The sequence below is a fragment of the Papaver somniferum genome, chromosome 8 (genome assembly GCF_003573695.1).
Source record: "Papaver somniferum cultivar HN1 chromosome 8, ASM357369v1, whole genome shotgun sequence".
NCBI classification, from domain to species: Eukaryota; Viridiplantae; Streptophyta; class Magnoliopsida; order Ranunculales; family Papaveraceae; genus Papaver; species Papaver somniferum.
The window spans coordinates 354,406-367,300 of NC_039365.1; the positions used below are offsets into that span (position 1 = coordinate 354,406).

Below are 12,895 nucleotides of genomic sequence, written 5' to 3' on the forward strand. Positions count from 1 at the left end.
AATCAAGGTGAGATTAACGTAACCCGTGACTTAATATATGATGAAAATAAATGATTGATCGATTGATTTGTATTTCTAGTTTTTCTGTTTTTCCCCTTTTGTAATTAGGGTTTATTTGAAATGCATGAGTTCCTTTATTGGTTAATTAGGTTATAAATTTCGTGATTGAGTGTTTGTTTGTATGAATTATTGCTTAATTAGTGTTTATTTGGTGTGTATGTGTTCTAGTTTCAGTGGGGGTTTTCTCTGATTTTTTCCCTTTTTTTATTTGTGTTGCAGTCTATTCAAATTGAGGAATATTAGCGTGTATGTGGAGCCAAGCAATGAGACTTTGGTATTTCCTGAGTGTCATATAGATGAAACAGAGTTGAGGAAGGTTGAGTATATGGTGTATTCTAGATTGTCTTTGGATTTGTCTAAGGAGAAGTATTGTTTATATTGGTTTAAGGAACCATGTATGGCACAACCATTTCTAAATAATGATGATTTTGATGATTTTTGGGAGGATTCTTATATGAATGATGATGGGTGTATATGTTTGTGGATGGGGATAAAGGGTACAGAGTTTGGGACTCTAAAGACTACACCTAGAAGATCTCCAAGGCTAAACAGAGTGGATAATAGTACAGATTCAGCAGAAGATGTATCAAGAAACCTGAATTTCACAGATTTGCTACAACAAGCTGAAGAGGTACCAATTCCCAAAACCATTGACCTTGATGATGATGTATTTGATGTTGGACATTGGGTCAAAGCTACAAATGAAGTTAAGTTTGTTGAAGATGTAGACAATATTCAGCTAGAAAACATCAAAATAGATGAATGTCACCCAATTGAGGATCCAGAAGCTCCTCCAGTATATGACAGTGATGAAGACATTGAGTATGGGTCAGATGAAGAAGAGCAATAAGAACAAGAAGACAATTAAGAACACAATTAAGAAGAAGAAGAAGAAAAAGAAAAAGAAGGAAAAGAAAAATGGATATTTCATTTATAACTGATTTCATTTATTATAATTTGTAACTTATTATATGGTACTGATGTTGATCTTGAATGTGCAGGTAAGGATGTGGATGAAAGACCTGCTTACATGGATGACTTTGATGATGATTTTGGTCAGTACATGAAGGGTGAGCATGATGTTGATCTTTTCCCTGAAGAAGAAGTTTTTACTCCAGTAGATCATAGAAAAATGGAGGTAAAAACTAGATTTGCAAGTAAGCAAGCATTTAAGAAACATCTCAGAGGTTTTTGTGTTCTTAATAAGTGTCAATTTATTTTGGATAGAAGTGCTCCCTCTAGAATTAAGGCTGAGTGTAGGTTTAAAACAGAACGTGATTGTCCTTGGTTTTGTTATGCTAGCAAGAAAGAGAGTTAGAAGACTTTTGTTCTTAGGAAAGTGAATTTAGAACATAAGTGTGAAGGGGAACCCAAAAGTAGGAATAGATCTGTTGATCCTCATTTTGTAAAGGATTTTGTTCTTGATCAGATGAAGAATAATCCTAAAAAAGTTGTTCCAAGCCCTTATAAAATCAAGGAAGACTTCTTAGCTGAAAAGAGAGTAAATATACCATATCAATGTGCATGGAAGGCTAGGAATCTAGTTTTAGAGTCATTATATGGGAACTATAAAGAGAGTTACAATGAAGTACCAGCATTTTGCAAGATGTTTACTAAATGTAATGATGGGTCTGTTGCTAAGTTCACTTTTGACACAGTGAATAACACATTTGAAAGCATGACACTCTCATTTGAACCTGCAATGAGGGGTTGCGCAAAACATGCAGGGGAGTTATAGGGATTGATGTTTTCCATCTAACAGGAGAATATGGGGGAATATTGATGGATGCAACTGCACTTGATTGACAGAATGAGTTAGTAATGCTAACTTAGTGATGAGTACATAGTACAATAGGAGGATTGAATCTGCATCATGGGTAGATGGAAATTTGGTTCCTAGTGCTGTTAAATTGATTAAGAAAATGTTGGATTTTGTGTCCGACTATGGTGTTGACCCTTGTGTGGATTGAGAGTTGTATATGGTGACTAGTCCAAAGAATTTTGTGTTCACAGTGAACATCCTTGCCAAGACTTGCTCTTGTTTGCAGTGGCAGTTGAGGGGGTTCACCTGTATGCATGCAGTGAGTGCATTGCATAGCATATCATAAGTCCACAATGGAGAAAGTAAGATTTCTATTTTTTGAATATGTACCTTGTCTCAGAACTTCTTTATGCAATTTCTAGTTTCTTGTTAATTTTCTAGTTAAATGTATCTAGCACTAACCTTTAAATACTCTGCTTGAGCAGGTACTGCACTGATTACTATTCAGTGGAGAACTATAAGGCCACATATGCACCAACTTTTGCACCACTGGATGATAAAATTGAATGGGTCCAGGTACTTTTTCTTCTTAAATTTGTAACTATATGCCATATTTATATTCTCAACTACATTGATATAAGTGCATTTACTTTTTCTTTTGTATACTTTTATTTTGGTAGATTCCCTTCTATGTATTTATGGTTTCATAAATACATTGATATATCTGCAATATCTTATCTTATCTCACCCCTCTTTCTTCTTGCAGCCAAACATGAACAAGAAGATCTTGAACCCTCCTCACAGTAGGAAACCAGGAAGACCCAAGAGCAAGAGGGTAAGAAATTATGATGAACCTCGTGTTGAGAATAGAAAAAGGAGGTGTGGGAAATGTGGAGAGGTTAAAAATCACAACAAAAAGAACATGTGCTGGTGGTCAAGTGTGATCTAATCCAACTGCAAAGAGGCAACGGACTGAATGTGATGCAGAAAACTTCACCTTTACCAACATAGAGCCATTTCAGACCACCGGAGTTAGGGGTGCAACTAAGTCAAACAAGAAGAAGGGAACGACATCATTTGTTGGTGAATGTTCTACAAGGCCTGGCAGTCAGCCTTTGGCAGTACCATCTTCTACAACACCTATGAGTCTGTCATCTATAGCACCATCTTCTACTCCACCCTCTACAAGAAATAACCTTTCTCAGAACTTCTTTGGCATTGGATCTGTATCTCAGAATATAAAACAAGGAAAGGGAAATGGAAAGGCTAAGAAGAAATGATTTGAGATCTGTTTTTTTTTTTTTGGCTTTTTGTGTTTAAGAAGACAATGTTTGTGTTTAAGAAAGCTAAGTAGACAATATTTCTTTCTTTTGTAGACTTGAATTAATGATGAATCAAAAGTGGCAGGTTGTTTATTAGTATATTTGCAGGTTACATTTTCAGATTGTTGAGTTCCTTACATATGGCATTAAGTTGTAAACTTGAATGAATAATTCTGTTTTTTGCAGCAATGAAGACTTCATATGAGACCCACTTAAAACCGTCACAATCTGTACAAGTGAGGTATGCTATGTTCTTGTTTGTTCATTCTTGCAAAATTTCATCTCCATCTTTGATTTGCAGTGATCTTTGTTACAGGTTTGATTTTGCAGTGGGCAGTTTTTGAAGCAGTGACCAGATTCTCCGCAAGCGTAACAACCATTCTCTACTGGTAATTTCAACATCTTGCATTTGACAGGATCCATGGCATCGTCAAACCATTCAAAGTACTGACAGGTTGGAATTGAACACTTCAAAAACATTTTTCCATTTGTTTCTTTTGTTTTTGAACACAATAGTTGCCTTATACCATTACATGGTATATATTTGCACCTGGAATAAATCCAAGGACATACCTTTGTATCATGACTTCCCTGTTCACAGATAGAACATGAAATCAGTTTTTTTTTAATGTAACCTTGTTACTGATGCTGCTGCTACTGTTGCCTGGAGAGTTTACTTAACTTTGGCATGTCTTAATTTTTTTGTTTGTTTTTGATCTGTTGAGTTGGAGAAACACTAGGGTTTTTCTCTGCAAATAAGGCCTAATTTATATGAAGGAAGCTGAATCCGACAGTTACAATCCGACTGCTACAGAAAAAGCACATTTTTTCACGTGCAACGAGTCACCGAGTTGACTCGATCCCTGTTTGGGTATGAACTCAGACTAGGGTTAAGATGTCTTTTACCTAGCAAGTTAACTGCCACGTAGACAGTTAACCACCTAAAAACGTTTTTTTGAAAAAAACGAGATGGAAAATGTCAATATCGACCAGTTTATATAAACATTCAAAAAAAAACGGGCAGATTCTTAAATTCAGTTCAAAAAGGTGATCACTTTATTAAATTCCCAATAAGATATAATAGGTAAAAAAAGAGTTTTAATAAATAAAAAAAAATGAAAAAAAGAAAGTTTTGGGGTAAAATTAAAAAAACCAAATATGGATAATCAGTTACCGTCAAATATGTTACGGAAATTGAGTATCCGTTTCAACTGCTTTACGGATACTGAGTTTCTGTAAAGTATAAATTAAACTGAGTATCCGTCTCATTTTCCTTCCCTATCATCAGTATCACATATGATCCACTTGGTAGGGAAGGGAAGGGATTTTCCCAGTTTTATAGGGAAATGGAAGACCATAGTAGATGCCAGTTTGAATTTTTCCCTATGAACGAGGGATAAGGAATGGGAATGCACCCTAGTGCTTTGCTCATGTGAATGGAAAAAGCTGGTTCAAATTCCATTCTGGTTCCTTGTATAAGGAATATATTCTCGCAGCATTTAATCACATAATACTGACAAAACCTAACCTGGATTATAAAATTCTGGTTTTAATCCAAACAAACACTAAAAAAAGCAAAAAGCTTCAGGATTTTCAATGGCCATGGCTACTTCTCCAGTTTTCTCCTCAGTAGTCCTTCCCGCCAAAACCCCAACAACAATTAGGTCAAAATCACTAACCCCCTCTGTTCCATCCTCCATTTCTTCAACTTGGGTTTCATTTTCACAAAACAAAAACAACTATTTTCATCTTCAATCATCAAAAAAGAGTGATTTTAAGGTATTTTCATCAACTACTGAAGTAGTTAGAGAAACAGTAGCTAAAAAACCATCAAAGGTGTTACCTTTTAGAGTTGGTCATGGATTTGATCTTCATAGATTAGAACCTGGTTACCCTTTGATTATTGGGGGTATTAGTATTCCTCATGACCGTGGTTGTGAAGCTCATTCTGATGGTAAAATTCTGGGTTTTTTAATTCTTCTTATTATTGTTGAAACCCCAATTTGTGAAATTTATTGAAATTTTAGTTGAATTTTTGTTGCAGGGGATGTGTTGCTTCACTGTGTTGTTGATGCAATTTTGGGTGCCTTAGGGTTACCAGATATTGGGCAGATTTTCCCAGATAATGATCCTAAATGGAAAGGTGCTGCTTCATCTGTCTTTATCAAAGAAGCTGTAAGTTCAATCTTTTAGATCTTTCAATTTTTGGTTTTGATTTCTGACATGAATCTGAATTGTAGTTAGGGTTTCAGTTACTGATTGAGGAATTTAGAGTGTTGGATTGAAGAGTAGCAAATGTTCCCTACATTGCATTCTCGTTTGACTAAACAACGTTGCTAGGGTGCTCGCGTTGTTGCAAGCACTCCAAGGTAGCGCCTATGTGGAGGCGGTGAACCCCTTTGGGGTAATTCCCATGATCCCATAGTGAATCGGGCTCGCTGCCATGTTGGAGTGCTTGCAACCAGCTAGCACTAAGCGCGTGCATTCTATCATTTTCCATGACTTAATGACCCTTTCAGATTAAAATTCTGAATTTTGTTGATTAGTTTTTGAAATTTAATGGACACTTTCATATAATGTGAACACTTTTAATTCTGTTCTCTTGGTTACCAGATTGGAAATAGAAGTATTGAAGTCCCTTAAGACTGTAGCAATTTGGGCTCGGGACCTTGTAGAATAGTTTTTAGTTTCTGGTGCTTGTATGTTTGACTGGATTTCGGATTGCAATTTGATTGTAGAAGTCACGTTTTCTGCTGTGGTTCTATATTTCAGGTGAGGCTCATGGATGAGGCTGGTTATGAGATTGGAAACTTAGATGCCACCTTGATTCTGCAAAGGCCAAAAGTGAGCCCGCACAAGGAGAATATCAGGGCAAACTTGTCTGAGTTGCTTGGGGCTGATCCATCTGTTATCAATCTCAAAGCGAAAACTCATGAGAAGGTTGACAGCCTTGGAGAGAACCGCAGTATTGCAGCTCACACCGTGGTACTTTTGATGAGGAAGTAAGAGAGGGCAATAGAGAGAACGAGAGGAGAGATTTTCTCCTCCAAACCTTGTAGTCTTTAAGTTGTAAGAATTCTACGATTCTCATTCTTACAGGGACCTCATTTCCCTATCACGCCAGATGGAAAAATAGAAAGAAAAAAAATGAAGGACCATGGCATTGATGGCCCGTAATGGCCTAATGTTAAAGCTCCCATGTAATGTATTGCACTTGTTGGTATAGAAAATCATTTTGGGTGTCAAGGACTACTTGTGTCTCCTCTATATATAAATATATGTGAATTTCCTGAAGATAACCTGTGACATCCTAGTAATTGGGTCTTGAAATTATTGTTTTGATTGATGTAGTGAGTGTAAAATTAAAATCTTAAGAATGCAGGGACTATTCTGAAGAAAATGAGCTAGCTGCTGAGGAGAACTTATCACAAGAAAAATCAGCCATGTTGACTTATCTCTATGCAGCCCCTGAGCAGGTATAAATGGCAGCCCCTGAGCAGGTATAAACGGATTCCCAATTCATTGTTACTGTTAGGACGGCTTGGTTTGTATCTAGTATTTGTCTCAACTGTTTCAAATTCAGAGGATGTAAAATTCCTTTCTGCTCTGTACATTCCATGGATTTTTTTCCTTTTTGTCTTGGTTTCTCCGTATTGGTCTCCATTAACAAGTGAAATCTACCCAGACCCATTTTCTATTAGCAATTTGTTTTTCTAAGTCTTTCCATGGAGATCAAAAGAGAAACTGCCACAACCTCAAAAAAACCGCCAGCAGCAGAGTCTCCTTTGCAATTCCGAATTGGTCATGGATTTGATATTCAGAAATTAGTGCCTGCTTGTCTTGGATCATCGGTAGCCAGTATATTCGTTACAGTCTAGGATGTGAAGCTTCTCCAAAAGGTAATTGCTTTTTCTTACAGTCAAGCTACAGTATTTGGACTGCGTAGTACAGAGAGAATAACTTGTTCTTCCTTCTATTGTCATAGTTTAAGAATTATGTTATTTGAATTGGTGATTTTGATACCATTTCTGCGGATGTGTTATACCAGGGCGTAGTCGATGCAATTTTGGGTGCGTTAGGGCTACCAGATGCTGAAGAAATGTTTCCATGGTTCGATCCAAAATGGGATGGTGCATCATCATCTGTTTTTGTTGCAGAAGCAGTAAGTTTTCACTATCTATTTTACTTCTTAGGCTTTCCTCTGGTATTCCGTTTCAGTTGTTTCAGACATGCATCTATTCCAAGACTAAATTTAACGTTACACGAAATAGATTCACCTTACAGTCTGAACTTAAATAAGAAAGAATGGTTTTTATTAGCATGATCTTATCAAATTACATAGATACAGGTTCAAAACTTATTCCATTAAGATGGAGGCGTTTCTCAGTTGTAATATGATGACTTATAATTTTCTTATTTGATGGAGTTTGAATGATTCGTTAATAGAACGGTTTATTCATTGCAGTTGTGATACTTACAGGTGAGGCTCATGAATGATGCTGGTTATGAGATTGGAAATTTAGATACTACTTTGATCCTGCAAGAACCATACCTACAACTCAGTGCAATCAAGGAAACCATCAAAACCAACTTATCTAGAATTTTAGGAGTTTATGTATCTGTTGTCAGTTTCAAACAAAAAGCTCATAGAGTTGTTGACAGCAATGACAGAAATGTCTCAGCTCACAGTGTAGTTCTTCTTGTGAGGAAGTGGGAGAGACATAGAAATTTTAGTCACAAGAATGGTGTATTAATGTTGTAACCCTCTGTCAAAGCTTAGAATAAAAATTGAGCTGTTGGTGGTCTATCTGGCGGATTTGTTATTAACCTTTGGAGTTTCTTTTATAATTCAGTTAGAAAATACTATGAATATACTGTTTCTAATAAAGCATCTTTGCAGAGTTAAAGTTGCGTCACATTTAAACGTCCTGTATAACTTACAAGTAGTACAAACAATAATGTAGAAGTATATTAACTTGTAACCAGTTTTGATTCTGTTGTAGTCATCGTCCATGCATATGCATATAGCATGGTATGACAATACACCTACAAGGGTTGTTAATGTAGTACTGATTTTCTTATTCGAGGAGTTCATAGTGCGTACTGAAATTTACCGTTTTAGTATACTGCCATCATAGATCGAAGGAAGAAAAAAAAAACAGCTAACTCACACTTGGTTGGTTTCTTTTTCTGAGTAGAGTTAGCTTACTTTAGGAGGGAGCTGCAATTGGAGATAAGCTGAAAATGGAAAAACTTTTCAAAAGCAACTTCATATGCCAGCTAGCTACAACTATATGATTCAGCAGTACAAGGACTCCTTACCTGATTTTCATCACAAATCCACCTTGATTCATTGTTGAATGTCAGATGCATGCCAGTTATAGTAGCTCCAAATTCAGGTATGCTCTTGACTTGAGTAACATCACTTTTTACAGAATTAGAACTCTCTTACGGTTGAAATTGCTCCACATGAATTTCTTTTCACCTACTTTCTCCTTAATTTCTACCTTGCCATCTATTCACTGAAATCTCTCCTGTTGAGGCTTAAGTGAATAGGCATTCTAATTTTATAATGTTACTAATAATCATAGAAATAATAAGTTCTTCAACAACTTCACTAATCACAAAACAAACAAGAAGTAGTAGACACTAATGGGAGTTTATCATTTCAACTACTCCCATATAAAACCATGATTAGTAGATTTCAACTAAAACTATGTGCTAACTAAGATTTCTGATCGTCTATTCTTAGAATAACGTATACTCTGGCTGTTTGAAATTTAGGAACTTGTTACTATATGAAAACAACCTCAACAGATGTCACAGCATAGGTTGGCTATTGAGCATGACTAGTTGTTGAAAAGCTTTAGTTTTTGATGACTGGGGTAAATCCCTTTTATAGTTAATTTTTCATGTTTCTAAATTTAGGAAGGCCTTTCTTTTTCAAAAATTAGGTTTCTGCTTTTTTGAATATATGTAAAGGTTAGAGTCATTTAAGGAAGCAAGGTAATTAGAGGGGTTAAGAGTCGTTTAAGGATTACTTAATCTGTTCTATTTGGACTTATGGGTTTGTAAAAGAATATCTTTCATCACCTTCCATTGATACACTTTTCTTCAAAAAGCTATACTGATCTCACTTTGTCCACTTATGATCAATGGAATCACCATAAGCATGATGCTCAGATTATATAATACTTCAAACCAATCAAAGCCTGAACTCCCTCATCTTCCAATCTCTTTTGGGTTGGATTTTCACTACAATTTTTTAGTTCTTCATTTTCCAGAACACAATCTTCACAAAGCTACTAGCTGTAGTTGAAGTCAACTAACATTTTGTTCAAAGAAAGAACATCAATGGCAGCAAATGATGTACCATGTTGCCAATCCATGTTTTGGATATATCTTGTCATATGCGTAGCTCTTGTTTTATTTGCAGGTCTAATGTCTGGACTAACACTTGGACTAATGTCTCTTAGTCTTGTAGACCTTGAGGTTCTTAGTAAGGCCGGCAAGCCGCAAGATCGGAAAAATGCAGGTTACTGCTGAACTCATAATCTGCGTTACCTTTACACTCTTCTTACCCTTTAACTCTGTGTTTGGAGATTGTTTGGTTCAATTGTTTACTCTTACGGTATGCAGCCAAAATTCTGCCAATTGTGAAGAACCAACACTTGCTCCTTTGTACTCTCCTCATTGGAAATGCATTAGCTATGGAGGTAATGATACGTATCTTACTACGGGTATGAGTTCTGGTCTGGATGAACTAATGATGTGTGTTTGTTCTTTTTAAGGCTCTTCCGATTTTTCTCGATTCAATTGCGCCAGCTTGGATTGCTATAGTAGTATCTGTAACTCTCATACTTGCCTTTGGTGAGGTAAAATAATCATAACCAAAGTTTCTGTTTCCATGAAGTTCATAGGTGCAATTCATATCGAACTATGGAATGATTTGTTTTTCTTGTTTGTAGATCGTTCCACAAGCTGTGTGTTCACATTATGGATTGAGTGTTGGAGCAAAAATGGTTCTAGTTGTTAGGTTACTTATGGTGATCTTTTTCCCAATCACATATCCAATTAGCAAAGTAAGTTCATCCTCATGTGGTGAAAGAACGATACACAACAAACATAATAATGATGACATTTTGTACCATCTTCACTTATAATGACATTGGCAGTGGTTTCTTTTTCTGGCAGTTGTTAGATTGGCTACTTGGGAAGGGCCACTCTGTGCTTTTAAGACGAGCCGAGCTAAAGACGTTGGTTGATATGCACGGAAATGAGGTTAGTTTCTCGTATTTCATGAATTAAGCTCTATTTTCTTCATGTTTGCTGAGTACCTGTAATGTAATCTTTCATTGCCTTGGAGAAATCTTATTGTATACTATCGTGGTCATTGTTAGGCTGGAAAAGGTGGGGAACTCACCCACGATGAAACTACTATTATAACTGGAGCTCTGGATTTAACACAAAAAACTGCTAAAGATTCCATGACACCAATATCTGAGACATTTTCACTTGATATAGACTCCAAACTTGACGTGTAAGTGCCTAAAGCTTATTCACTTCAGTATTGATCTGTTCAAAGTTATGTAAATTTTCCTTTCCAGCTGATTTTTTTTCTGCTGTTACTCTTTAGACGTACAATGTGTATGATAATGAGCAAGGGACACAGTCGTATACCAGTTTTCTCTGGCAATCCAACAAATATAGTCGGCCTTATTCTGGTATGCGCTTAAGATTCTTGTTTTATCCAAGAGCTAGTTGCTCAATTGTGGTGTTATACAAACATATGAAGTGTTTCTCTTGTTTTCAGGTTAAGAATTTGATCTTCTGCAACCCTGCAGACGAGATATTAATCCGAAACACCACTATCAGAAAAATACCGAGGTACAGATATTCCATGTTATTAAAATGGGATTAATCCTTTCTAAATTTCATTAATCATCATTGCTGTAATCATAGCTGACGATATAAATATTATGTCTGGCAGGGTTCAGGATGATTTGCCGTTATATGAAATACTTAACGAATTCCAGATGGGTCATAGTCACATGGCAGTCGTCGTAAAATCCATGAAAAAAGATATGGAAACCCCTGACAGTACAAAAGACAGCATGTCAGATACAATATCAGGCTTGAACAAAAAACGAACCCAACAAGACCAAAATGGTGCTAGATCATTATTCATCATTCATGTTTTTATGTTTTTATTTGAATTATTCAATCTGTTCCAATGAAGGTAATGAGGTATTTGTTTCTGTATTCACAGGAAGGGTCTCTGATTCAGTTATTATGATTGATGCTGAAAAACGTAGTCCTGCAACAAGGAACAGCAACACCGAACGATGCAAAGAATTGGATTCACCGATAAAGAAAATGGAACGAGTTGGGGATCTAGATGATATCGTCAATTATGCAGATTTGGATTCTCTGTCGGCTGACTCTGCAGATGAAGAAGTCATTGGAATCATAACAATGGAAGATGTTATTGAAGAATTACTGCAGGTAAAAAATTTCACAACCATCCTATTTGAACAGCCCTTTTAGTGGAGAACTCTGGCCAGCAGGCAAGTGAGGGGCGGTATTTCTAAGAAGTGGGGGACAAGCAGGCAATACTGCATCTAGGGTCTACAAAAAGGACCGGCTTCCCCTCACACCGCCGTGTTTAACATCTTTGCCCCTCCAGAGGTGTCCACAAAAAGGGTTGTCCGAACGGCAGGATTGGAACTTCATTCTGAAATTTTAAATTTCATACTTTCTAATCTCATTTACTCCCACGCCATTTTAGATTAAACCATCGACTTTCTCAACTTTGTAGGAAGAAATATTTGATGAAACAGATCAGTCTGTTGATGTCCAAAACAAGTAAGTAAAAACTATGTTTTCGCTCTAATCTCTAATTGCTGCTAAAATCTTGGTTTTACTGACTTCGGGAGATGGGGATTGTCTCTGATTTCGTTAGCAGGATAACTACAATACCTGGGAGAATGTCATCATCGTCACCAAACTCTTCATCATCACCAAGCACCCCAGCAGGCAGATTCTCGGTTTATCATGTTCAGAAAAGGAATCAGCTAGCATCTCCACTTCATCCATATTACCAAACTCCTATAATCCATTCACCTGTTTCTCCCTACATTCAGTCCCCTGTGGTCAGACCATCTCTATGTAGCTCCCCTCTGAAGTCCCTTACGCCTTCTCCAGCTGAACATATAACCATTAGCCGAGACTCCCCAAATCGAGTAAGTCATCCAGTCTCCATACTTGAATTTTGTGTCTTTAAATGTCGATATCCTTTCTCTAACCGGACTTATTTGTCTTTGCTCTTTCCTTTTTGACAATCAGGCAGCAAGAAAACCATACGAGAAACTACGAAAACTCGAAAGCGTGTGACCTGTTCCTCTTTACTATCATATCAGTAAGGTTGGTCTTGGCCTTTTTGAGGTAGCTGCAGCAGCTTAAGAAACTCCCCATTATGGCCCTGAGAATTGTATTAGGCTTTATTACCTAATTATTATAATACACATAATCATTTGCTGTAACTTGTCCTTTAGGAACTAACTATAAGTGTGGACATGGTTCTGCCATGGCCATCACTGGCTTCATGTCCAAAAAGAACAAGAAGACTTTGACTGTCTTTTAGTCCAAGTCAACTTAAAATAATTGCATTTGTTTTGTATCACTAATCTCATGGCTAGGACAAAAACTGAACCAGCTAATCTCATGGTTGACCTTGACTTGCACCCTCACT

The 12,895-nt window shown here is 36.7% G+C and overlaps 3 protein-coding genes across 4 annotated transcripts; all 3 read left to right on the forward strand.

The window, feature by feature from the left end:
- The first annotated feature begins 4,670 nt into the window (after positions 1–4,670).
- LOC113304194 (2-C-methyl-D-erythritol 2,4-cyclodiphosphate synthase, chloroplastic-like) lies at positions 4,671–6,438 on the forward strand. The gene is made up of 3 exons (XM_026553253.1): positions 4,671–5,098; positions 5,189–5,319; positions 5,917–6,438. The coding sequence occupies exons 1-3, from the start codon at positions 4,741–4,743 to the stop codon at positions 6,148–6,150; spliced, it is 723 nt and encodes a 240-aa protein (XP_026409038.1). The 5' UTR covers positions 4,671–4,740; the 3' UTR covers positions 6,151–6,438.
- Positions 6,302–8,274, forward strand: LOC113304116 (2-C-methyl-D-erythritol 2,4-cyclodiphosphate synthase, chloroplastic-like). The gene is made up of 5 exons (XM_026553182.1): positions 6,302–6,360; positions 6,527–6,620; positions 7,023–7,043; positions 7,193–7,306; positions 7,625–8,274. The coding sequence occupies exons 1-5, from the start codon at positions 6,302–6,304 to the stop codon at positions 7,904–7,906; spliced, it is 570 nt and encodes a 189-aa protein (XP_026408967.1). The 3' UTR covers positions 7,907–8,274.
- Positions 8,275–9,231: 957 nt separating this feature from the next.
- Positions 9,232–12,686, forward strand: LOC113304193 (DUF21 domain-containing protein At2g14520-like). Of its 2 annotated transcripts, none has more exons than XM_026553251.1 (13): positions 9,232–9,679; positions 9,784–9,860; positions 9,936–10,019; positions 10,113–10,226; positions 10,339–10,425; positions 10,545–10,684; positions 10,781–10,868; positions 10,958–11,031; positions 11,135–11,313; positions 11,414–11,649; positions 11,963–12,009; positions 12,107–12,386; positions 12,490–12,686. In XM_026553251.1, exons 1-13 carry the CDS (start codon positions 9,499–9,501, stop codon positions 12,535–12,537), a joined length of 1,635 nt encoding a protein of 544 aa, XP_026409036.1. In that variant the 5' UTR covers positions 9,232–9,498; the 3' UTR covers positions 12,538–12,686. The 2 variants fall into 2 exon arrangements, with proteins under 2 accessions (XP_026409036.1, XP_026409037.1); XM_026553252.1 differs by having other exon boundaries at positions 9,241–9,679; positions 12,110–12,386.
- Positions 12,687–12,895: the final 209 nt, after the last annotated feature.